The sequence below is a fragment of the Caloenas nicobarica genome, chromosome 2 (assembly GCF_036013445.1).
Source record: "Caloenas nicobarica isolate bCalNic1 chromosome 2, bCalNic1.hap1, whole genome shotgun sequence".
NCBI lineage: Eukaryota > Metazoa > Chordata > Aves > Columbiformes > Columbidae > Caloenas > Caloenas nicobarica.
In genome coordinates this window covers 50,723,386-50,750,378 of record NC_088246.1, presented here as the reverse complement: position 1 = coordinate 50,750,378, position 26,993 = coordinate 50,723,386, and the positions used below count along the sequence as shown (strand labels likewise).

The 26,993-nt window shown below is 40.3% G+C and overlaps 1 protein-coding gene across 1 annotated transcript; it reads left to right on the top strand.

Moving 5' to 3' along the window:
- On the top strand, positions 1-26,993 carry MATCAP2 (microtubule associated tyrosine carboxypeptidase 2). The gene is made up of 7 exons (XM_065628372.1): positions 1-131; positions 7,733-8,397; positions 14,886-15,029; positions 17,189-17,321; positions 18,446-18,751; positions 19,267-19,364; positions 23,841-26,993. Exons 1-7 carry the CDS (start codon positions 107-109, stop codon positions 24,000-24,002), a joined length of 1,533 nt encoding a protein of 510 aa, XP_065484444.1. The 5' UTR covers positions 1-106; the 3' UTR covers positions 24,003-26,993.

The window sequence follows — 26,993 nt, the reverse complement described above, 5'->3', positions numbered from 1 at the left end:
GCGCCGCTCGCTGCCTCCCTCCCCGCCTCCCCGCCCAGGAGGCGGGAGCCCGCCGCCCGCCCCGGCCGAGCCCGCCGCGCAGGGGAAGCCGGCGGGACAGAGCACCATGCTGGAGTCCATCCGTGTCACCGGTGAGTACCGTTCCCAGCCCCAGCCGCTCCCGGAGCGGCAGCTTCAGGCAGGGCCGGGCCCCGGCTGCCCCTCCGGGGCGCCTGGGGCGTTCCCGGCTCGGCCAGGGGCTGGCGGCGGCAGGAGGAGGCGCAAGGTGGGGCCGCGGTCGCCCCTCCGGCGCTCCCCCGGGCCCCCGCAGCTGCTCCCGCGCGGGAAACAAATCACCCGAGGGGTTTCTACGAGGTCACCTGCGCCGTGGGGGCGGGGGGACGGTGCTGCGCGCCTACCGGACCTGACAGACGGCGACGCGGGGGTCCCGTCGGGGAACGCGGACACCGTGTCCCCGTCCGGGGACGCCGCGGGGGGTGCGAGGGCGACACCTGCCCGCCCGTCCGCGGGGCGGGAGGCGCAAACCAAAATGCTGATAAAAATACTGCTGGTGGCATCGGTGGCTTTCACCCTGCGGCTCTCCTCTTTGCCGTATTTTCAGAGAACTTGACAAATCTTTATAACACACGTGTGTAAAAACCTGTGCTATGACCGCATAACCATAATGTGGAATGATTTTATGCGGCATCAAAAACTTTTACCTTGAGTGCTGAGTATATGTGGCATGTAGGAAAACCTGCAATACAGTTGCTGCTGCAAAACAGGTTTTTCACTCAGGTGTTTTCCTTGTTTAAATTTGATGTCATTTCATGTGTCACTTCTTCAGCTGCTTTAAGCCAATGTTATTTTGTTACGGGGGGAATCTAGAAGAGATCTTAGGGTCTTCTCATACAATACTGTTACAATCATAACTAAGATTTCTTGCAGTTACTCTTTCTCCGTGTAATTTATATGCTGTTTCATCTGTGCATGGATATAAGTACGGTGTTACTTCTGCTAACGGGAGTACAAATAACGTTCATGGAACGTGGCGGAGCATCCCTAGAGATATGCAACGATAACTGTAATCTTAAAAGATTAAGATTTCTTAAAAGGAGATATAGTTGTTTGGGGTCCAACCCGCTCCATCAGACATTCCTGAACACACCTGTGCTGCAGTAGAGCAACCTAGAGATCCGCTTGGATGGAAGTTTCATCCTGTGCAGGTCTGTCTATAAATCAGCTTTGTGATTATATCCTGAGTCTATGAAATGAGCAGAAGTTTGTTATTTGATTTCATTAGGGCCAAGTCTTCACTTTACTGACTATTACTGTGCTTTATAACTTAATTTGAAGAGTCTGAATTTGGAGTCAAGTATTTCAAGTCATATTCCAGTGTAGAAACATACATGCAGGAAACTACTCACAAGTCAGTTTATACTTTTTAAGGCAGAAAAACTACATTTTTTAATATCATTGCAATTTTAAAGACAAAAACTACAGTCTAAAATCATGCCAATGAGTCTTGTAAATGGTAGATATTTCAGAGTTACCTACAAACATTGGCAGTTAATGAATCAGACATACAAGCTGGCTCATAGATGAATCTTGCCCTTGGTTTTGGAGCTCAGAATTAAAGACAGATATACTGTTGCAGGAGGAAAGCAAATAGGTGAATAATTTGGGGGAAAAAAAAATCTTAGGTTAAACGTCAAAGTTCCAAACACAAGTTAAAAATTAACTTGCTGTGAAAATAGAAAATATCTCAGCATGAGTCTGAGAAGTCAGGAGCTCACTGATTAATTCTACAGCAAAGCTATTTTCAGTCATTATAGACAGAGCCTCTAGTGCTCGTTAGTTCAAGCTGCCTGACACTTTCTGTTCAAAACTTGAGTGTGTTTGTAAACCTTAGAGGTATTTATAGTGGCGAGGAAATATACTACAGGATTCTGGTCAGATTCTGTTATGCCACAAACATAAGCCTGTAGTTTGAGAGGCAGTGGAACATTATAGATTCATGTATAACACTCTCCATTGCCTGTTTGTTGCAGGATATTCTTTCTATATCCCTCTGCACCCACAAACCATACAGCCTAGAGCTCATAAACTACAGATTGTTGTTAATCTATTCACATTACCTGATTATTGAAGATAAAAAAAACTATTTGTAATATAATTGTACATTTGCAGAATATGTCAAAGGAGGAATCTTACTTGTCACATCCACATATTTTCTTCTCATCTTTCAGTTTCAAATGTCACTATTTTCTTGTTACTTGTACATAGATCACTTATGTTATTTACGTAATTTCTATAAATTTGAAAATTCAAGTCAAGCTGCTTCTGATTTTGAACAAAAAGAAATTCAAGTATATTCTAAAATGGTAGTGCTGAACTGAAAACCAAAAGCAGTGGCTAAGATCATTACATTCCTAGGACAGGAGAAACTGCCCCAAGAAAATCTTCACTAAGCAACCTCAAGAATCATACCTGCAGTTTGGAAACAATTTGTCCGTTATGCATATAAAACCTGAGTGACAGCTGCTCGAAAACTGCAGGAGCTCTCTACATTTTTAGAGCAAGGCCACCTGGGCAGAGACCCGCACCCACAAATATCTATCATTATTGACCTCATTCCACCTATGGAACAGGTACTTAAGAAGCTGCTTGGATAGTGGCTACCCAGTCACCTAGAGGAAGATTTTTCTACAACACTCTCCAAAGTCTGGAAAAATTGTTACATAGGGCTTTTATTACACATATTATTAATATAATAAAAGATTAGCTCAATACATCAATTTCTAAAGGATGGAAACCAATATTATAACCTAGTTCCTGAATTTAACAAAAAAATCTGACATTTTTTCTAATGAATAACCTCTGACGAGATTAGGTTGTGTCTGCTATGCTGCAATATTCAAAGCTAGCAACTCAGGTGCCACTTAGACACGGAATGTATTTTGTTAGTGCAGAATTATAATGTTATTTGTGATTCCCACATATCCTTTGTTAGCAGCCTTGGGGTACATCCCTTCTCCAGTGCTGCTGTGAGACCAGAATAGCTGCATGTATATAAACAAAGTTACACACAGGTAAAACTCCTCTGTCGACAAAATCAAGCCTGTGGTGTTTTGTATTGTTCTGTGGCGCATTTGTATCTGCAGGATGGAGTAAGTCCAGTATTGCCAATGCAGCAGATATCTTGAAAACGATGGGATTTGGGCTGGGGCATGACCCACTCTTGCGTGAGGTCCTTCGGCCAGCTGGCTGTCCTGCTAACCCACCTCGTGAGGTGGCAGAAACCAAACACAGCTGTTGTCTCAAAACCAGGGTCAATTCCATGTACAATAAGCCAAATTTAGCACACAGAGACAAGATATTGTTTGTTACAAAGCTGCACAAGCCTGGATGCTGGAATAAATCCAGCGTGCCAGAAAGAAAAGTGACAGCCATTATATACAAAATCTTATCGCTACTCAGGGCAATCCTAAAGAGCCAATTAGTTCCACATTTGCATATTGGTTACATCATCATTTTAATATATAATGAGCAATGTTCAGCTAAAGGACACTTTATCCAACAGTCTCGAGATATGTTTTAAAAAAAGTCTCAACTTATTGTGCAGGTTCCAGAATATCTAAAGCTGCAAGGTCAGTAGTCTAATCTCTGTAGTTTCTTCATTAGGTATTTTGCAAGTCACTCTTGTCTTTGTTAGAGGAGCAGACTGACTTAAAATGGAGAGGATTTACATATCTTTAGGTTTACAATTACGGACAGGATTAATTCTTTTAAGTGGTAATGGCTACACAGCTGCAGCAAAGAGGGGCAGAGTTCTACTCCAGCCCAAGACAATCAGACTAAATTTCCACCCAACAGGAGGAAAATCCTGTCCCTTGGTACCTTACTGATGCCAAAATGGAGACAAGGAGCTCTTCTGCCCTCTCCTCCTTTCTACATCACCACTTTCCACTCCAAACCTGGCAGATTGTTTCATTTAGTAATTCACCAGTGTCACTAGGACCTATATTTTTATTATTGTGCTGTTGCAGAGAGGAACAAAATATCAATGACTGGAAATAAACATGATGGGAAAGTTCTTGGGAGAGACTACACTGGTTTTGTTGTGGTTTGTTTCAGTGGGGTTTTTTTGGTGGGTTTTTTTTTTTTAATTTGTTGTTTGGGGGTTTTTTAGCTTTTTGAGGCTTTGTGACCGAGTGTTTGGAAGCAAAATCAATGAAGAGAACCTGTGTATTTAGATTGCACATTTTTAGGGAGGTTCTCAAAGGTAACTGGAGCCTTGGGCACGTGTTCTTTGGCTGTTTGCTGTTGCAAAGACTGAAATGCATAAAGTCATTAAATTCAAATTTTTACATCTCGGAACACAAGTAACACATGGATGAGATAAAAAACCCCTATATGATATGTAGTGCGATATGTGGGATAGAGTTATGCCATAGTGCAGTGATTTTTCAATTTGCCTTTACTAGACCTTTTAGAAGTAATCTGTTGATATCTGTCCTATGGTATCCAGAGGTTAAAAGCTGGAAATCACTGCTAGCCAGTCTGTGTAATTAATGGGTGTTGAAAATCCATTCTCTGACTAGGTACTTTATAGCAGTATGATATCTTGGTACTTTTTGAAACACTGAAGTACATTTTCAGAACACAGGCTGTGCAATGAATTGGTTTTACATTCAGAATACTAGACCTCTTTTTCAATCACCAAACATAGCTAAACCTTGGAAACTCTTGGATATAGTTTAGTAAGTTGAGTTTCCTAGAAGGCAGTGTATTTTTATTTTGGTTGATGCTGTCTGACTTACAGATGTGAGTTTGAAATGAAAATTACAGATTAAACAAATGTACTGGAGAAAGAACTTTAAAATTTGGTGTTTTGCAGCATGATCTTGATATCTCAGGTTTTATTTTCTAGTTTATTTTGTAAAAGAATGATGTTCACAGGACCAATCAAAAAAACCTTTAGAATGGCAGTTAAATGACTTCTGTGAAAAGTAGTTATCTAATATAATCTTTCAGATCTGCTGGATTATCTATTGATTCTAGGTTTTCAGCACAAATATGCATCAAAGAGTATCCTTTAGTCGGAAGAAAATGAAAGAGAGCCACACTAGATTGGCAGCTGAAAAAAAAAAAAATCACTTTGCTATGAGATTGCACATATATAGTAACTACAGATTTCGGGACAACTATTTTCGACACAAACCATTTGCGTATGAAACCTGCCAGTATGTGTTCAGCACTCGACCACCATTTGTAACACTTGCAGGAGAATTCTGACTTGTGGTATTCGAAAATTACCTAGATATAAATGCATGTATAACTGGCCAACTGTACTACTTAGCTCTGAAAGTCAGTCATGAGTTTTTGGTGTTGGATCAACGCAAGAGCATGGAGGGGTTTTTTAGGGTCATTTTTAGTTGTTTCTTTGAATTCTGTTTCTGGCTTTTTTTTTTCTTTTCTATTTGTCACTTCTTAGAAACGTGTAGTATTAATTCAAATTATTCGCTGTGTAGTAGCAATTTGAGGCTGCTTTGCTCTTTGTGACTTTTGAGAACTGATTAGTATAGAAGGTGAAGTGTTACCACCTCATTACATTATCATCTCTCATCTGTATTTTAAGAAGTAGCTCTTTAATTTCGAAATTCAATTTTGTCTACACGAGCAAAGTCACATGCTCAGAAATGTAATGTTTCTGTGGTCAGATATTCTGGAAACCTTACTTTTCATTTATCCTTAAAAGTAAGGATTCTCATAGTGTAATACTTGGTACGGGCCTAAAGTCAGTTTTAAATACTTGCCAAGAAAGATGCGCAAGCTGTCATCTTATTCTGCTGTCCAAAAAATTGCCTCATTTTGTAGCTGTTGTTTGTAGATAGGTACACATAGAAATTAATGCCTCCTGCATAGTATTCTGGCTGCATATTTGATGTTGTTTTCCTTGTGATGGGAACTGTGGTTCCTCACCACTACAGCTCATGGTAGAGCAAGATAAGCCAGGTAGGCAGGTTGTAACCTGTGTGATGAGAATAGTCTGACAGAATTTGAACAGGAATGGCAAGGAGTGCGTTCCTGCACCAAACATCGAAAGAAGACGTGCAAACTTACCGTGAAACAAAACCGAGCTTGCATAAGATACGCACACTTTAGTGGAAGAGAATAATCTAATGCTTCTATCTCTCTCTCTTTCCAGTGGAGGAAACACTCGGGCTGCAGATTTCCCATCATATGTTCATGCAAATAGGACCCCTGTTGTTTTGCTTTGGTGGTTTTTTTGGGTTTTGTGGTTGTTTTGTTTGTTGTTGTTTCTTTTTAGAACAGCATCTTCAGGAGAACCGAGGAACACAGACTGTCGTGGAACTGACCGAGGTCCAATAGCATGAAATAGAAGGTCATGATGCCTATGTTGGAAGCAAAACCTAATTTTACTGTGAAAATAAAGCTGAAATTAAACTACTATTTTTTTTTTCCCCCCTTGGAGGCATTTAATGGTCTCTTGCTAATGTTCCACTCAGAGTATAATTACTGTGTGTAAAATAATTACAGCTTAGCTATCTATAACTGTGGGCTGAAGCTCAAATCCATTTTTGCTGGCTTTAATCAAGCTCTGGTCATATCCTCTGTTCTGTGAGTCCTTTCATTTTAGGTGCAGAAGGACGAAGCTTTTCTCTGTGGCAGGATTTATTTGTGCCCTGATTTTTGGCTCACCTAATGTTCTAGGATGAGCTGGTTGGTGAGAAAAGGGGATGGTTAGAACCAGTGAAGAGAGGTCACTTCTCTCTAACAAGCCAGCACAAACATTAAATACATTTTTAGTCCTCAGTGACTTTTCTGTGCAACTGCTCTGCACCAGGGACCCATCTCCCCTGCAGGCTATGCCAGTGGTCAGAGCAAGAAAGGAGGGCTCATTCACTAAAGGAAACTTATTTGCTTCTTGCATTTAGTTTAGTTTACAGCTGTAGAACAATTTTGAATAGATGAAATGACAGTGTTATCTAAGGATTCTTTGGGGTGTGTTTGTAACTAGCTGATCTCTATTCTCCTCTTTAAATACAGCTCACTGTGTGTGTTAGGCAGTATGTGAAACTGAAGTCTTTTAAACTTATATTACTATTTGTATGGTGGTTTAAATTGTTCACAGTAGCGGGCCCATTCTGATGTTCTTATCCTTCCTCAGAGTAAATTCTGTGAATCAGATTTTGCAGATGAGACCACACCAGACTGCTTATATCACAGCACAGATCCCTGTGGGACTTCACTGTAAATACTGCTCATATACTCCTGCTGTACAGTTTCCTATTTTTTTAAGTTTTTTTTTTAATCCATAGAGAAAACCTGGCATGATAAAGATCAATCAGATATCGCTCAAAACTAAAAACTTGTTAATGGGACAGTAAGCATGAAAAAAGTTCCACACAGAGTCTTGTTTTAAACAAGTTACAATAGTTCTTAGGTGCAAACAGCGCACCTGTGCCAGGAGATGCAAACATAAAATACTTGCTTAGCTGGATCTTACAAGTCCCAGTCTAATTGTTCAAAAGAGATATACACGCACAATTCTTCTGTATGTCTAGAAGTCAGAATTAACTTGATGTGACTGCAGTTAAGACAAGTTCTGTGTTTCATTTATGTTGCAATTTTGAGTTCTTAAGATTAGTGTTGCTGTGTGAAAATCAAATTGATCCTCAGTTTTGTTGTTGTTTTGGTTTGGTTTTTTTTTTCCCCATCAATGCAGAAAAACTTCACTGGCCTAAGACAGAGCTTTCTAAGAAAACAGTCCTGAGCCCAGAACATAAGCTGAACATTAATAACGAAAACAGCTTCCAGCACCCACCTTCTGGGATCCTTAAGGACATTTTCACCACAGGAACCAGCAGCTACAATGTTCTCCTGCAGAGCAAAGAGGAGAAAAAACACCACGCTCAAAAGCAGGTGGCTGCTCACCACAAGAAACACAGAAAAAGTACCAAGTGTTCTGCCACCTCGCGAAGTAACGAGCACCGCAAAATCAAAGTCCCGCTGCCCTTGCTCAACAGCGGCTGGTACTGCACGAACAGGCAGCCGCCCGTCATCCTCACCAGCCCCGTGTCCACCAGCACAAAGTTTACAAACGGTATTTCGGTTGCGGGACCACCGCGACCCAGAAGTAGAGCTAAGAGGCATTTTAATCTAGCAAAGCCAAAGCAATCCCAGTCGTCAAAAAGTCATGGAAAAGAGGGGGAGATCTCTGGCCAAAAACTCTGTTTACTGACTGCAATCAAGCCTTCCAATGTGGAGAAAGAGAAGATGAAATTCTTCCAGTCCGATTTCACATACGATCCTCAGTTTGAATATGCAAACCCAGCTTTGCCAAATGTGTTAGCTAAGCACAGCCATGCAGATGACAGATTTCTTAAGCAGGTATTGTTACTTTTGTCCTCTCCTTTTCCACTGATTATTTTTTCCTATGCTTGTAAAGGTGCTATTTGGCTTTGTTTGTAGTAAGTGAAAATTGTTCCTGCTTATCATCCTCCCCCGCTGTTCGAGAAATGCATCAATGAGAATACAAGTGTGGAACTGAAAGAAAATCTTGAGTAAAAAATTAAAGCCTTCCTAGTATTTACAGGATTCTATATAGGATAGAGGCACAGTTCATTACAAATGGGTTTACATGAAACATAATTTGAGGCAAGAAAGCTTTTTAGGCAGTGAAGCAGAGTTGAATACAGGAAACATACAATGTCTAAATAGGTTTAGATGGTAGATAATAAATAGAGGAAAAAAAGCAGTGTAGAAATCCTGCCAATCCTTTTGGTGACGCAGGCTTTTGGAGGGGGTAGCAATTATTTGAGGTCATGATTATTGGATAAGCATATGTTGATGTTCCTTGTTTTAATCAAATTTGAAAGGATATTTGCATATACATTAGGCTCAATCAAGCAGCAGACAAATTCCATCCACAGAGAGGTAAAATTTAAAAAGACACCACCACCATAATATACACAGCCCCACTGGTAACATAGGCACAGATTTTCCCATTCTGTGTAACTACCCTGGCTTCCTACCTGTCTTTGAATTACAAAAACCCGCAAAAAACAATAAGAACAACAAAAACCTTTCTTTCAACTTTGGCTTAAGTGACAAAAACAGTGCTTGTCTCTATAACAGAACCAGTCATCTTCCCACTCTTGCTGTTTTAAAAGTGGTTTAGAAAGACCTTATTAAGTCTGACAAGCTTTCCTAAATAGAGAATCTTACATTTCAAGTGCTATGTGACCTGGAAAGAGATTCTGCTATTCCATGAGTTTCACTTCTTTGTGATATGAAACTCCCCAAAATTCCTGGTGGAAGGGATATATGAATTAAAGTACCATGGATTCTAATAACTGATGCTTGACTTGTGAATAGTCTGACTTTAATTTTTTTTTTTTCTAAATCCTAGAGCGCACACAGGTGTTACTACCCATTAAGTCATTGTATTGTAAGGCTTGGTCTGCATTTTCACATTAAAAAGATCTCTATATTTTAAAAATTCACTGGCTGGGTTTTCATTAAGAAATTGTTTTCTTTATGAGAACAGCTGTTCTGTTCTTAAAATCAGGTTCCATGCTTCTAAACAACCAACTAAATCATACTGACACCAAATAAAACCACTCCTTGACTAGAGCTTTTTAGCAAGTTTTCCTTGCATTTTTATAGCAATATTAGCAACATTAATCATAGATTACAGCAAATCAACAATAACTAACTTGCCAAACTGAATACAAATTGTCCCTTTCAGTATGAGGTAGCAAAGCCTTAAAAATTATTTTTGCATGATGATTTTGTAGAGCCAGCCTGTCATTGATTTATTCTTCTTTTAATTAAAACCCCCCACACCTAAATAATCAATATTTTAATAATGAGTGATTTCTCAATATTATACTGATTTGTAACTTTAGCTTTTCCCCTTTGCATATAAAACATGGAAAAAATAAAGGCTTCATAACAACTTTTTATAAAGAGCAGTGAAGGATTTAATATTCAGTGAAGTATGATATTTCTGAAAGTTAGAAAGGAGGATGTAAATTGTCTCATAACATTTAGTTTAAGTTACAGAAGTTCTTAGCCAGAAAAGCATTTGTTCAAATTTCAGCTACTAAAAATACCGAACAAAAATATTTTGCACTTCATATTAAAAAAAAAAAAGGCAGCTTTAACACAGCTCCAAGCCCAGCAGGTGGCACTCTCTCTTTTTTATCTATAACTAGCTTCAGAAATTTTCATCTCCACGCAAATTTGAATTTCATTTCATGCAAATTTACTATCCAGGAAAAGCAGCATTAATCACAATTTCAATCAGCAAATATTGTATGAGCGTTTGCTCTTTCTCAGTGCTATCTTTTTTTTTTTTAATGCAGATTTTACTTATCAGAAGAAACACATAGGTATCTTATAGGAAATGTTAAGTTCAGGAGAGATTACTTCAGTTGCAAAAAAAGTACTCACAGTGTCAAGTTTTGCGTCTGCAGTAAAAACACAACTGCGTGTAGTCATCCTTCTTCCTGCAATAAAGATAAATTTGATTTTGTTTATTGAAACATTTTTGGCTTTAATTTGTTGCTGTAGTTATTTTAGGAAGGTTTGTTTCTGTGAACAGAAACGGAATTATTCCTATTTTATTCTGTAAAAGGTGCTTACAGCAACCTACACTTGCTTGCTCTTCTATGACTAATATCTCTGTAAAACCAGCTTTTTACTGACGGAGCTCACGAGTTTTATAGGGGGCTTTTAGGATACTTCAGTGAAATGAGCTGAAATTTTTACAGGACTTTTAATCATTTCAAAAATATTTTTTATCCACAGCTGTGCATAGCCTGCTAGGACATTAAAACAGATGGTGTTTTATTGCCTTTTCTGCTTTTGTGCATGTCTGTGAAATTGGTTAATATAGCATTACTGCAACACATCTGGAAAAAGAATCACACCCTGCCCCATTTATTTATTTTATTTTATTTTTTAAAGGCAAAGAAAACTATAGATTTGCAAACCATTAACACAGCAATGCTGCAATGGGAAATGCACAGGCTTGTGAGCACCCACTTCACCCCCAGGCCCCTAGTCAGATCAAAGATTTTAAACCTTGAGCACAGATAACAGTTTTATTGATTGACTTTTCACAGACAAACATTTTTGAATTATTAATATATTTGAAAAAATATTTTTAATCTCTCTCTCCTTCTGCTTCGTTCTGTTTCTTTGTTTCTCTCTTTCTACTTAATCTCATTCTCTTCATGATAAGATTCTTTCATGAGTCACACAATCTGTGCCTTTAGGGAAGAGAACTCGAGAATAAAAAATAGTATGCAGACTTGCAGCTTTTTGCATTGATTGACATGTCTATAATATTACGGAAATTAATTCTCATATTGCTGTGTTTCAAGGTCAGTGCAGCAACTGTGTGCTTTAAGTGCTACGAAAGTTTTCTTACTGGCACTCCTTCTGGCTAAACCTTCTTGCCCTTCATTGTTAAGTTTTCTTAACACTTAAAGTGTCTGTTATTTTTGCACAGATGCTAGAGGTGACAATACTGAGCTAGAGGTAATCGTCCCCAGTGTTTGCAGAGCAGGTGACTTAACAGTTGCAATTTGCTGAACCAAGATCAGCAAGGAAGTTGCAGCTTCAAGTAACCTGTGTGTTAACACCTGTTTCTTTGAATTGTACATGAAGGCGGGAAATCTATTTTTATATATATATATTTTAAAAATCATTGTTTTGTTGAATTATCCCCTATGAAGGAGTTATACATCATCTTCCCTTGTACTCATAAAAATATAGCAATTTTGAGGTAATAAATAAATCAGTTGTGCCACGTTGTGTTTGTATTACACACCTCTTAAGTAATGAATACAAGTAGCCTACAATTAGCAGATTTATCAGATGTTGGAAAAATAGTTAGTTGGGACTGGAAGGCAAAAACAACAAGGCATTTGACATGGAGTAACTCCTTGAAGTGTCCAGGTGATATCATAGCTTAGACATGTTGAAGATGCAATGATGCATCACTGGCTATAAAAGCACTTAATTGCAAGACAACTTATTTTTCACTAGTAACAAACTCCCTCCTACGCTAAGATCTACATATAAAGTACGTTAATATATAACACAAAGCACATCAAGCTATCCAAGTAGTGTAAGTTCTCATGGTCCTACACAAACTTCCTCTTCCACTAGAAGAGACTGTAGATCACTTCTAGGGATGCTGCAGTAGGAGCACAGGCTTATATCAGGACAGTCTTATACAAAAAACAGATAAGTATTCATTTTTAACTCCATGCAAAGTATTTGAAAAGTTTTTCATTAAAAATATTTCCGCCAGTTCTAAATCACTAAAACACACTCTTTATCATGCAAGTAAAAAGCATGCAAAAGAAAAGACACTGTAAACACTAAATAAACCCCAAAACACTACAGCCTGAATAAACTAGCCTCAAAACCCCACTCTTACCTCTTTCTCTTTCCATTCCACTTTAGCCCAGAAAGAAGGGCAGCCACCATTTTCTGGCTGCTGATTAGAGTTCCATCTGGTACAGTTTGTTGTTACCTAAGGATGCAGCTGGGAAGATTTTCCCCTCAGCAAATAAGCTCTGCAGGGAGGAAAGCCATGGTGCTTGCAACCCTTGGCTTTCTCACGAATCTCAACGGACTGCAACCCTTTTGTAGCGGAGTTGCTTCTGAACATAGGGTGAGCTGACTGAACTCAGCAGGCTAACTCTGAGGTCACTGAACCCATTTTCTGACTTGGTTTCCCTCAAACCATTCCGGAGCATGTCTTACCAGCGCGTGTGTCTACAATAACTCTCAAGTAACTAAGCCGTGTTGCTGCACATGGGTGACTTGGAATTCAGAGACCTACTTGGCTGCAAATAATTTGTTTAAAGAAGCCACCACCACCACAACCTGAATCTGTCAATTAAGCAGAGCCCTGTCTTGCTCTTGTTAGTGTTTCTGTGTCATTACTTTCTTGATCATCAACAGGGTTTGCTGTGCAAGGGGACTTGTCTTAGGACCGCTGCTACTTTTGGCACACTTTGGTAGCAATAAGAGGGATTAAACCAGATCTTTTAGGTAACAATGAAAATAACAGGAATTACTCCTACCCAGTAACCTGGTACAGCCACATAGTTCTTCTTCCATTTTTTTTACCTGTTGCTGAAGAGTTTACAGTTTGGCCTTGGGGACTGTGGCAATATCAGTACCTTGCTTTCTGTTGGCCCAGAGGCAGGAAAATAAGCTCACAGTTGGATGCTGGAACAGGCAAGAGCTGGCATGCTGGTCTGGATTTTTCCCTTTTCCCAGAAAGTCCTTGCAACACCCGACTTTGAGTCATCTCACCTCAGAGACAGGTGCAGAACCCCAAATGAAGGGCTCCATGCTGAATTCAGTGCCTGTGATCTGAAAATAACCCCCCCAAAATTATCCCTGTGCTGCTTTCTTCATTTCTGAAAAAGAAATTCAGATCTGACCAGGAGGCCCTTAATAATAAGTATTAGAGGCAGACAAATAAATACTAAACATTAGGTGCAGTATTTCATTGGCATTCAGGTAAGTGATGTTTCTCTCATCAAAGAGCTACAAGACTTTAAGATTATATCTAGCTAGCATTTATGGCTTTCAGTAGCAATTACTCAGAGTATTTTAGTTGCAACTTGAAAAACAGGATTGTTAGTAGCAGTGAGAGATACAAAATTAATCCTATTTTTGTGGATAATAAGCCCATCTGACAATGTCAGAATTACATAGCTGGAAACAACAAGCATGTCATCACCTTCATGCATGGATATAAGTGTACAACGTAAAAAGAGATTCAGTCTGCAAGATTTCCACCTTCATCATTAGTAGCATTTTCTTAGCAAGAACCTTCATTTTTAAGGCAATATCAGTAGTATTTTTTTCCTCTCTGTGAGATTCTTTGGAGCTTCTGTTACCGTATCTATGAAAAAAAGCCATTTCCTGGTAGCTGGGCTTTTGCTGGACAAGTTATTCTATACCACATGTTCTTTTAAGGGTGTGAAATGACATGTTGGGAAGTAGATTACTGGGGATGAGGATTTCACATCCCACCAGTAACATGCAGAGTTCAGGTCACGTTATAAGCATCATGATCTGCTTTCCACCCACAGGGATTTCTTCTAGCAGCAATATGTAAGATAATTGTTGATACCATTTCATTTGTCTAGTGAAACATGCCTTCTTCATTTTGGGGGGTAATAAAGAAGTATTGTGATTTAAATGAAAGATTTAAATGAAAGTTGTGTGAATAAAGTTCCTGTTCTCTCTCCTCCTTTCTGAAACACAGTACACTCACGGAACAGAGGATTTCATTGTAAGGAGACATTTTTGGTAGAAATATTGTCATTAAAATTATAGTTACACATCTGCGTAGTGATGGTTCAGCATTCCTAAATTAGAAAATACCAAGAAATTATGCAAGATGACAGTAATGCTTGATCTTTGTAAAATTCTTTGGAAAACCGTAAAAAGGAACGTGCTGGCAACTTAAACTGCAAATGTCCTTGTGACCTGCTATGTCTGATTTAAAAGGCAGTTGTAAAAAATTCCCCAAATTAAAGAGAAAATGGGTATTATTTCACTAGACTGATAATCATCTTTGTCATGCTGATGAATGTGGGTCCAGAATGAGTGAATCAGAATCTTTTTTTTCTGTACTTTGGCATTAATGCATGTCTGAAGATGGTATAAATTGATTACAGAGTGTGTCAGCCTGTATCTAATGACTACAGTTTGATAGTGACTCCCAATGAGTTAAAAAAGGAAGAAAGATTTTAAAAAGAGAGAGCAAGATTAAGAGGGAAAGAATACACATGCTCTTACTGCATTCATATTTGCTATGCTTTTGTATTTTATAGTCCATTAACATTATGGAGCGGACACTGCAGAAATATGGAAGCTATGAAAAATTTGAGCAGGCGACTGGAGGCAGCTTGCTGACCAAAAGTCGCATCTGGAATCACGTCAGGAAGTATATGGTGAAAGAAGGCTGTCTTGGTGAGGTAAGTCATACACTGGATCAGGAAAGTAACATTCATGTAGATCTCAAAAGTTACATGTGGATGGACCTGGGGGGAGACCATTTTTGAGGCCTTTCCTCCATAATTACCAAAACATTCCTTACATCATATTTTTCTCATGGCCGTGCCCAGTCTCATTTTTTAACAATTGAAATGATGCAAATTCCTTGTGAATGCTTCAGCCATCTCTCAGCCTGTTTCCTGATTCCTATATAATTGCTCTTAAATTCGCCACTTTTGGGAGTACCCAAGAATGACACCCTTCCTTCCCTCCTTTTTTCGGCTACTTGAGGACTAGGACATTTCCATTTATTCATCGGTTCTGCCATCCGTTCTCTTGTATCAAATCATTTACACCAAAGGAAAGAGTTAAGAGAAGGCCAAGAAAAATAAGCACCAGTGCAAGAGACTGATTTATAAGAAGCAACACAAATGAAAGTGACATAAGTGAATAAAAATGTCTGAGAGAGGGTGGCTTGTTGAGTTGGTTTGAGTGCTGTTTTTTCCTGACTTTAACCATCTAATTTTTAGAGCCCTGTGCAAAAAACTTATTTCCTATATGTTGGATTTAAAAAATCCAGTATGATTGAGTTATATAGTCAGCTGAAATTGAATATATAAAAAGAGAATTATTCCCAATGAAAACACCAGCTGACACAGTCCAAGACTTGGATGAAGTCACTGGCAGTGAGCAAGAGGAATCTGGAATCAGACATCAAGAGACAAAAATTAGTTTCCCAGAAACTACGCTTAATTAGTAAACTTAATATTATTAGGAGAAACCATTAAACGCATCACACTTTTTTAGGAGACTATAATTTGACACTGATACTAGACTTTACCTGTGTTTCTAAGAGTAGGTTATAAAACTACAGGTTAGAGCAAGCAGAAAAAAACCAAACCAAACCAAAACAACATTTTTGGTCTCTGCTGTGCTTTTATCTTCCTTTGCATTCATTTTTGTCTTGGTTTGTATTCGTGCAAGCAGGATCCTACACCCTTAGCAATTATCCTGTGTCCTTCTTAATGAAATGCTTTAAATGCTCTGCTTTTTCTACAAAAATAAGATTAATACATCATGCTTAGTATGATCTAAAATATTATGAAACTACTTCTCTCCAGTTGAAGAGATGTTAATAAAACTAAGTGGTACCCATGCTTTAAATCGAAATGCTTTGGGATTTACCTATCTTTTCTGCATCTTAAATATGAGTTTTATGGGACTGATTGCTTGCTGTTGAACTTGAAGCTGAATGGTGGGGTTTGAATACAGGGAAGTGTCGTGTTAATGCCTTTGATCCCTGGGTCCTTTTTGTTAAATTTGGTATTAAAAAAAATGCTCTCTCTTGTAGGTACTCTCCCTTGTACTCTTCTGAGAAGTGCTGTTTCTTTAGGCATTATATGAAGAGGGAAAGGTGCTTCGTTTTCAACAAAGAGTTTCCCTTCTCCCTCCCAGTCATTTGTTTGAGAAGTCTTTTGAAACTCAAATAACAAAATATATCAATATGCATTAATTACCTTCTCTGGCAGTTTTTGTTTTAATTACCAATTTTCCGAGAGAAAACAGGAAAACAAGAACTACTATCCTGTATAAAACAAAACAATACTGGTATTTTAATAATATTTCAAGTCTGCATCATGTATCAGGAAACAAAGTACATAGTGCTTCCTCCTCTCATTCTTGTGGCTTTATAATTGCAACTAAAAAGGTTTCAGACATTAAAGTGCATAGATACCTAGTCAAGTTATGTGTGCTTATCTAATATTTTTCATTTCTCAGTAGTGCCAAGATAATTAGACACAGTTCAAAAAGCAGAATTTTGTCTACTTTACTCTGCATATGATTGCTACCCATCCCCCCAAATCCAATCAGTGTTACCATTTTAAATTTTGCAGTCTCATGTCTGTCTATATTAACCCTGATGCTGAGTCTCACTGAAGTCCGAGGTTTTGTCACCAGCACAGGGGACTAGGGTAGCTCAGAGGTGTCAGAAGTGTGTCTCATAGGTGATGGCCAGTAGCAAGGAGGAGTTGTAAAGGGCAAGGGACCAAAGAGGAGTTAGATAATGGAAGGGCCAATTGAAAAAAAAAGCAGGAACAGGAGCAAGAGCTCTTTGCTACCTGAACTCTCTCATCTTCAGATTGTGGTCCATCTCACGGAGGACCTGCTATCTCGAGCCTCAATGACAGTGGTGAATGGCCGCCCCACTCTCACTATCAATATCTCCACTGCACGAGAGCACTGGCTGGAAGGGATGCTGAGACATGAAATTGGTATGAGCGTGACATCAGTTCTTCAGGCAAAGGGGAGTACTTGCATGCGTTCTTGCTTATTTTGTAATGTATACATAGAGAAGGAGGGAATGTGCCTGTCTAAAGAACCTATGCTGTAGGCGTGCTATTTATCACTCTGGCATGAAGTAAAAGGAAGATAATCCACTTGAGGATTCCTAGGGTTCATGTACATTAGCATTTTAGGCCCACTTACTGCACTAAGGTTCATACAATGGAGGAACCTTGGAGCAGACAAAGTGTAATCCTTTTAGATGATGCGAGCCCAGATGTTATGCTCCAGGGCATACCTTCTGTGCTGTCACCGCTCAGGGACATTTTGCTCATGAGAGCAATTTAGAGGTAGTCTGGAGTGAAAAAAAAGGGAAGCAAAAATAGTGTGACTGTTCAGCCTCAGCTCCAGCCGTTCCGCTTTACCAATCTGCTGCATTGCTTGCAAATGTAAGCATGCTTTAGGTATGAAGAATTTACCCAGTGAGCTCTTAACTGGTGTTAAGATTGCCTTGATTTTGCATTACACAGGGTTGGCCCAGCCCTGTGGAAAATTTCTACAAACCTTTCAGTGAATCTGTTTTAACTAAGTACATCAAAACTGGATAAACTTGGCTGGTGCCTGAATTTCAACTGAAGAATAAGCCCTGCAGTTGCCTGGTGAACCACTGTTACTCATGTTGTGAGGGCTCACAGCCTCTTCCAAGGCTGCAGTATGGCTATTTAATCACCTTCAAGAGGCAACATTTCTGCCCCCTTACTTTGATTCTCCTTCCTTCTATTCACTACAATGCCTAACCTGTGCTAGAAGCATTCAGCATGTGAGACACTTTTGCAAATTGCTTTCCACAGATTTGGGAATTCAAGTCCTGCTGACATTTTTATTCCTCAAGCATTTTCGGGAGTCCCACTTGCAGTCAGCAGGTGAATAATTGCACCGTGTATCCACTTCTGACAAAATTCTTTCTTGTAGACAAGGCCAAAGTTGGCACTTTTCCCAGTGCCTAGTCCTACCAGTTCAGAGTTCTGAAATGGGCATCTCCTTCCATATTTTATAATATATTTTTTAATCATTTAATGCTACTGTTCTAAGTCCTATATTCCTTTCTTTTCAGGAACTCATTATTTTAGGGGTTTTAACAACAACAGCCAGCCTTGGTGCAACCGGAACGGACGCAGAAAACATGGGTTAAAACCAATCAACCCTACAGAAGAGGGGCTGGCGAGCATTCACAGCGTCCTGTTCCGCAAAGACCCTTTTCTGTGGAGAGCTGCCCTGCTCTACTACACGGTGTATCAGGCTAGCCAAATGTCCTTCAGCCAGCTCTTCCAGGACGTGGGGAAATTTGTCAAGGACCCCAATACTAGGTGGGATTACTGCGTACGAGCCAAGAGAGGGTGGACTGACACATCACAACCAGGTGGGCTCTCTGTTTCTTTTCTCTATTTTTGTACTTCAGGGAGGTTTTCAGAACATTCACAGAGCTCCTTTATCCTGTCACACGGTAAAACTGTTGCAAAAGGGCGAAATAGGACTCTGCACTTTCTGAAATGAGGCAAGCAGGATTTCTGCTATTGAAAACAAGCAGAAAATACACATCCGTGAGACTTTGGAACTGAATCAGTAATGCATTTTTTGTTGGAAGTGGGAATGTAAATTGCAAAACTGAATAAATTCATACTCATAGTTTCACCTCCTCTCATGTTTATTACAAGAGGTGTAATGTTGCTGTGGATATTCACAGACACCATCTTCTGTCTGATTTCTTTCTCTGGCTAGTGGGTTTAGCCCTCTAGTTAGTTTTTGAGAAGGTTTTCAAAGTCCGGGTTATAAATATCTAGTTATTAAAAACAAAATTGTTCCGCTCATAATGGCATCTAAGAATATGCCTTGTACAAACCCTGATAGAGTGCAATGCATCTTGATTCCTTTTAGGCTGTTTCAATAAGGATCAGGTATACTTGGATGGCATCCTCCGAATCCTGAGGTACAGGGAGTCCATTGATTTCCATCTTCTGACAGCCCTTGGAAAGGTGAGTGGACTCATTTTTACCAAAGGATACAGTTTATCATTTCAGCAACCCTGCCTATAAAGAGCTGTGAGTCATTGTGCCCTGTTTCACTTCGTTTTAAAGATCTGTGTTCTGTACAACACCTTGTATTACACAATGCAAGTTAGAAATATTTTGAGGCCCTAAAAATTTCTACCAGCTTTTCCCCGTTCCTCACTTATCAGATTGAGATTTTATGGTCATATTTCTCAGACTTTCCACCCTTTACAGGGTACTACCTGACTTGCAGTACAATGGACTGCCTTGGGCAAGTGGGACAGGTGCTACATAAGGTCGTGGTCCCAGTAAAAAACACAATTAACCATTTGATGCTAACAACCCCTTCCACCACAAAGAATTTTTCATCTCAAATTTCTCTCACTGATGGTACCTCTGATGTTTTTAAAAATTCAGTTGGTATTTTTCTTCCCCAGAATACGTAGTATTTCTACATTCACAGAACATATTTTATGTCCTTTCTAACCGTCATTGCTTATTTGTTCTCAAAATCATACTAAGAAGTGCAGAAACTTTGTCACACTTCCTGAACCAAATCCTTGGATTGCTAAGTTTTCACAGTTCATAAAGCAGGATTCACAGTGATGTTGTTATGCTTGCATTTAGAGCTGGTATAGACACATTTCTGCCTACTTGGCCATCAATGGGTGATAAAGGGAAGTGGCATATTATGATAGAGGGTTTAGGTCCACATTTAAGAAGTTTTGCCTTTAGTGTCAGAAACATCCATATCGGGTAACATCCTATTTAGGTAACTGAACCAAGTTAGGAAGCTCTGAAAATAAAATCACACTGTCAAATAAGTCTCTGCAACTTTATTCTCTGAAACTTCCTTTTGCTTTAAGCCTGTCTAACTCCACACAGCCTCTGCCTGCTAAACTACTGAACACATGCTGTTCCTGCACTGCTTTATGCCTTCCTCTTTTCAGGGAGTCTGCAGGATTGTCAAGCCACTTCAAAAACATCATAAGGCATTCCTCACGTAATTACAGATTTCACTGTAATCCATATGGCAAAGCATTGACATTAAGGTTCTACAAGCAATTTAATTCTAGCAGTATAGTAATTTATAAGTGCTTGACCTTAAAACTTCTAAAATCAAGGGATCTTAAAATCTACTCTGAATGTCTGCTGCACACATCTTCTGCAATCAAACTGGAAATTTGTGTGTCGGAACAGTGCCCGCTCTCAGCATCACAGATGGGTTGATGTCTGCAGGAACCTCTCAAGATCATCTAATCCAACTCCCCTGCTTAAGCAGGGCCAGCTAGAGCAGGTTGCTCAGGACCATGCCCAGTTGGGCTGTGAATATCTCCACTGATGGAGACTCCGCAACCTCTCTGTGCAGCCTGTGCCATTGTTTTACCACCCTCCCTGTAAAAAAGTGCTTTGCGTTCAGACGGAATTTTGTGCATTTTAACTGGTGCCCATTGCCTCTTGCCCTGTCAGTGGGCACTGCTGAGAAGACCCTGACTCCCTTGTCATTCCTTCCCATCAGGTGTTCATAGGCACTGGTAAAATCCCCCTGAACCTCCTCTTCTCCAGGCTGAACAGTTCCAGCTCTCTCAGCCTTTCCTCACAGGACTGAGTGCCTTAATCATCCTCCAGTGCCTTAATCATCTTAGTGACCCTTCACTGGACCCAATCCAATATCTCCATATATTCTCAGGAAAAACAAGAGAAATTTGAAACTTGCACTGAGATCTAGCCTGTGGTTAATATGAGTTTATCACCAATCTAAAGGGTGATTTATTTGTTTAGGGTGGAACAGAAGCATCAGGTTGTTCCAGCTGGAGTATTAAGCTCAGCTGGCATGTCTTCCAGGTTAGAAGAAAAAGCACAGGACTTAAACACAGGGAAGCCCAGCACTTAGTGGGAAAATTTCCATCGCCTTTTGAAGATTCTCTGTGTTGTAACAAGTGAGCTCATCTTTCTCAGCCTGCCTACCTTGGGCATATTTTCCTTGGAAATACAATAAAGGTGTGAACATAATAGGAAACGAAAGCAGTCAACTATACTGTTGACAACAAATTCCTTCTATGCTCGAGTACGCAGTTAACACAGTTGTAAAACAGGAGCACTGCTTTCTCATGTGAAAGTATTTAAGACAGAGCCACGCTGAAGTTTCTGTGTCTTCTGTTTTCATCTGAGTGCTAGAGATCTGACTGATGGATGCAGCCGTGCCTTCCCAGTGCTTCTGACATCACTTACAGTGTAGAAGAGAGCAGTGCGTGGAAACAGAACACGTACAAACTGTTCAGCATACCTAGAAGTGACTAAGGAAAGAGCTCGAAGCCTGAGAAAAGTTGCTTTTTAGAAGGAGCAGTTTTAAAACTTTTCAGCAAAGAACTGAATATGGGAAGCACTGCAAAACGTTCGTGTAGTAATTGCGTGCAACTAATATTAAAGAAGAGAAATAGAACGTAGATATTCGGTGCACTTCAATATAGCATAAGTACCAGAGTTTTAAAAAGCGAAAGCAGCAAAATGTCACCTACTGTTGTGTTTCCCAAGAATGTGAACACATTACAAAGAGCCTAAGTAAGCCCATTTTAACCTCAGTCTTTTTTACCTTGTACAGTGATTTTAATTATATGTGCTAAGGAAGACAACCTGTTGACACAGTAGGATGAGGTTATGGTTTTGCTCTTCCTCAGGATATCAACTTTTGTCATTTTTTAGCAATTGCAAGGACTGGGGAAATGCATCTCGTTCAAAGTATACCTCAGATCACAGATACTTGTTTCTTGGTTGCAGCAGTAACAGAAACCCCTGAACATAAATAGGAGAGGGAAAAGGTCCTTTTTCTTTCCTTTGTTTGGGAGGAAAAGAGGTGGAATTTCAAGCTGGGACAGGAGGGAAGGTCAGTATTTAATCTCATTTGGTGCTGTGACTCCAGGCTGAGAGGAGATGGTATGATTTTGTATAGCTCCTCTGTATCTACTTCTAAATACATTAATTGGGCGTAATGCCACACCATCTTCAAACAGCAGTATCTTAATAACTTGAGTAAGCCTGGCCGTGGGTGTATGTTCGTGTTTTTTTTAATCAGGATGCATCTTGTCACTGCAGCTAGAAAAGGACATGTGTACTCAGATGGAAATTCATTCTCTTTACGGACTTTGTTCCCATTATCACCAGTGAGTTATGCACCCCATGTCTGACCACCTGTAGGGATCAAGTTTAGCAATCTGGCTTACACTGTCCTGTCTTCCCAGAGAGCCCTTCCGTGCCCCTTACGCATCAGTGGATCATTCACGCTCACATTCATCTTTTCCAAATAGCAACCATCACCTGCTAAGAGGGCAGGCTGTTGCTGAGGAGCCCTGACCGCACAGTGCTCAGCTCCTTAGAAGAAACTTGGGGTCACAAGGTTGGAAGGAGCAGGCTCTGCTCCCAAGCCACCTGGCACAGACCTGCTGTGAGGAAATAGGACGTGCCAGTTCATAAGCACAGCCAGGCTGGTGGGTTTTGCCAGCACATATGCTGCTGTCTGTAGGGTGCCCAGAACACGCAGCTTGTAGACAAAGCAGCAACCACATACATTTCATCGCACCGGAGAGCTGCCCACGGAGTCCTGTTCTGTGCTTGCAGGGCAGCTTCTGTAGCTATTGCACAGCCAAAGCATCCATCCTTTCTGGACCATCGTTCACAGCACCTTGAGGTACTGTGAGCTCAAGACTTGAGGTCCTAGCTTGTAGAATCACAGGACTACGGAGATAAACCTCAGCTTTCATTAGAAAGAAATTGTAGGGCCTGTAGTAGCTTGAAAAGGTTTGAGAGTGTCACACCTATACCCAGACAGCTCTGATGCCCAGAGGCAAATCCAATATCCACCCTGCTGCTGAATGGGAAAAAATAAAATTGGGATGCTTATGGGTTGCCCGTGCCGTAGTTAGTTACTAGAAGAGGTGCATTTTAATGTAGCTTTGCATAAGCACATTTGCTAGTGAAAATGAAAACTGATATCAGAGGTCAGGTCAGCTGGCACCAAGCCTTTCCCAAAGCTGGAGCCTGCCTGCTTCCTGTGCCATGCCTGTCCTACACTCCCTTTCTAGTTCCTCAGTCTTTGGCACAGTGTTTTTTCCGTTCTCATGTCAATCTTTCCACCGCTTTGAGAAGAGACTCCAAGACTCACATGTGCTCCATCCTTTCCATCTATTCCTGCAGCTGCTGTAGGTCATTCTGATTCAGGTTCCTACAAGTCTGTTCGCTGACTGAATCAAAAGCAGAAAGTATGGAGGCATTTGCTAAAATTACATATTTTTTTTGCATCTTCCACTGAGGCATCCTCATATTTTCAAAGGATTCTCACAAGCTTTTAAATACCCCTGGCACCGAATTATTTTCTCATCTACAAGACAGATTTTAGATCCTCAGCAGAGAAGTAACAGGGCTATAGTGCGAAATTGCAAAATTAACCCATGTCCTTCCCTGCAGATCTCCTATGAGGATGTGGACCGCCTGAAAGGATTAGCTGTGGTTGAGAACATGAGGGTACCACACTTTCTGCAAGACCACGCCCGATATATGGAGCACTTGGAAAAGATCATGGAAGTCAATGAGCTGACTGATGAGGAGCTCCAGGATCTCATAAATTAACAGTATTAGCCCACCATTCACTTATTCTTTGCAACTGAGGATGTAGAACTGGACTTCCCAGATCTTACAAAAATGAACTTATGAGGGGTGGGGCAGGAGGGAAGGGTGGCTGGAATTTGTGGAATTAAAAAATAGTCCCTTTATGTTCCTTTTGTATTGTGATTGTATACTGATTATTTTTTAAAGGGTTTGTGCATTTTTAAAAATTTGGCTTAGGAATTCCTTTGCAGTGATCTGTCCAGTCATCTACTCTGTTTTATATGGCAAGTATAGTGCTTGACACTGTCTTTTGTAATATACTGCCCTTTCCCATGCAGGTTTAGAGATGGAGGAAAGGAGAAAGCAGAAATTTCCCCATAGTTCACTTGTGTTTGCCTTGTCTTCAGTCATAGCTTTCACAGTTCGTAGCAGTAGAACTGCTGTAGATTTTGCTACATCACTGTCTGCGTAGCTCTTTCCCATTTGGTCATCATTGCAATGAAAAAAGAAAATCTGTAAAACACTGTGCACTGAAGCAGGTCTGTGTGCCATAGGATCAAATATCTGTAATGCTATAAAAAGATTTGTTTGGGGTTTTTTTACTGGGATCCGTAGCATTTAAAAAAAAAAAAGTTAGGTATTGCTGTTTTAATGACTGTAAGCAGGTAGCAAAGTTATCCTATTTATCCCCTAAAAAAGTTACACTGTTCCACATCTTCATCTGTATAGCATGTGTTTCAGGAAGCTGAATTCTGGGAAGGGTCTTTCTCCTTTGAGGGCAAGCAGAGCATGTCAAGGAAGTTCAACACGGCAGTGTTTTGGAAGAAGGATCAGACAGAACTGTGATTTCATGACTTACATATTTAAAATAAATTCAGGAACACAGGGACATGATTCAGCACAGCAAGCAGCACCAACTTCTTCTGTGGGTCACCTGAGCCTACAGAGGGTCAAGTCACTTTTTGAAGCAGCACCTCCATGCTACAGCAAGCTTGAGCTTGCAGAGCTTGTTGAAGAAACAAGATGTGAACGGGGGGAAAACAAGAAACACAAGTGCCCTATTCCTGTGTTCCACCAGAAGTGCTGCAACACTCTGAAGCAACCTTACCTCTCTTTTAACTGCCGGTGCTATATCCAGAACCAAGAAGAGAAGGCACTTCACTGTGAGCCATGGCTAGTCGCATGAGAAACAGCTTAGATGACGCAGGAGGGCTTCCTACATAAACTACATTTTCTGATTCCAGAGTATTATGGAATTATCAAGGCAAATTGAGTTTTGCACATATTAAGTATTCTGACAGGGTTGGTTTTTTTTTTTTTTAGTAGACAGCCTTTTACCAGGGCTTCTCCAAAGTCCTAGGAAGCAGCTATGGTAGAAGAGGCTGGGCAGGAGCAAGTAAGAGCCTCAGAAAGGGCTTTAGCTGTTTCTTCCCCTTCTGCCGTGGCCCACTAGTAACAGCCCCAGTATTGGATAAGGAAAGTAGATGGAGCCAAGGCTTCCTCCACACCACATTTGCATGGAACCTGAGCCCTGGTATCCCCTCCCTGCTTATCCTGTTCTTTAATGAAACTGGTGTAATAACTCTCCCACCTGATTTTACACCCAGGACATTACCAGCCATTGCAGCAAAGCCTTGAGGATGTGTTTTCTGATCCATAGGAAAATCTGTGAGGAAAAAGCTCTCAGTTGGTCAGAAGGTTTTTGAATAATCCCATGAAAGCAGCTTCTTTTTAGATAGGAGTGCAGGTGCATTTGCAGTGGCTGGCTGGCTGACTGCTTCAAAAAAGAAAATGCACTCAACAAGCATAAATTTACTAAATTTGGTTACTTTCAAGGCAGGGACCAAGAACTGCTCACAGCAGCCTTAATTTTGTATTGTAAGAATTCTACACGAGCTGAAAGCCTTTCAGCCTCTGTATGCTAAAATACAAGTAATTTTTCTCTCCTTCCCCTCTTCAGGCTGTCTAGTTTGGTCACTGGTAACTTCGCCTGCCCAACTTTTAGAGCTGCACTGTGCAGACATGGTGTTGCAGCAGCCTGACAGGAACCATTTGCAGTCACACACCCACATGCTACAGGTTTTGGCTGCTTTGCCAGAAGCGGCAAGAAAGCCGCACACGGCTGAGGTCGAGTCAAAGATTGCAGTCAAAAGCTGTCCTTGGAGTAGATCAGGCAGAGATGATTTGAGCTACACCATGAAAGAATCTGGCTCACTTTGCTGACCCAGGGGTATGTGAAAGGGCCAGTCCTTTCTGAAAGGGACAATTTTGAACTGATTTTTTTTCCCCCCTTACGGGAGAGATCCTTGCCTTCCTCCAGTGACTTCTACATAAGCAAAGTGCTTTTCCCCTTCCCCCAGTAGTAATGTCTTACAATCTAAGTGTATGTACATAATGCGTCCTTGAAACCAGGAGACAGTGCTAGTCACTCTGCTTTGCCACAAAATACAGTTCCTACAGCCCTTTGTCGACCAGCCAGTTGACTCTTTTACCACTTTGTAGCCCTAAACGCTACTACAGGGATTTTTGCTTTACTCTAAGAACATTTTCTCCAAAGCAGTGGGTGCCATGAAACTTCTGTTCTGTTTCTATTCTAGAAATAGATTTTTACTTGTGCAAGGTTCGAGTCTGGAAGTGGTCAGTATCAAAGTAATACTGTAGGCATAGATGAAGCTGTCAGCTTCTGTTTTCGGCATCAGATTTGTCCTTTGTAAAAGTGTTTCAAATTTTGAAGTGTAGCTTTTGTAAGTTTTCCTAAATTTTTCCACTGTGAAGGGGCTGGTTACTAAGTCATGATACTGAAGTTCTGTAATAAAGCGTATGGACAGCAGTGCATGTGAGCTCATGTCACTACACAGTTTCAGGATGTCAGTGATGTGATGACAGCCTTTCCTAGCAGTCTGGCTCTGTTGATTTGCTGTATATCCACACGTTACTACTTCTGTGTTATTCCTATACAGAAACCTGGTCAACATTGGAAAAGCCTCCCCATTTCACCAGACCAATTTTAAA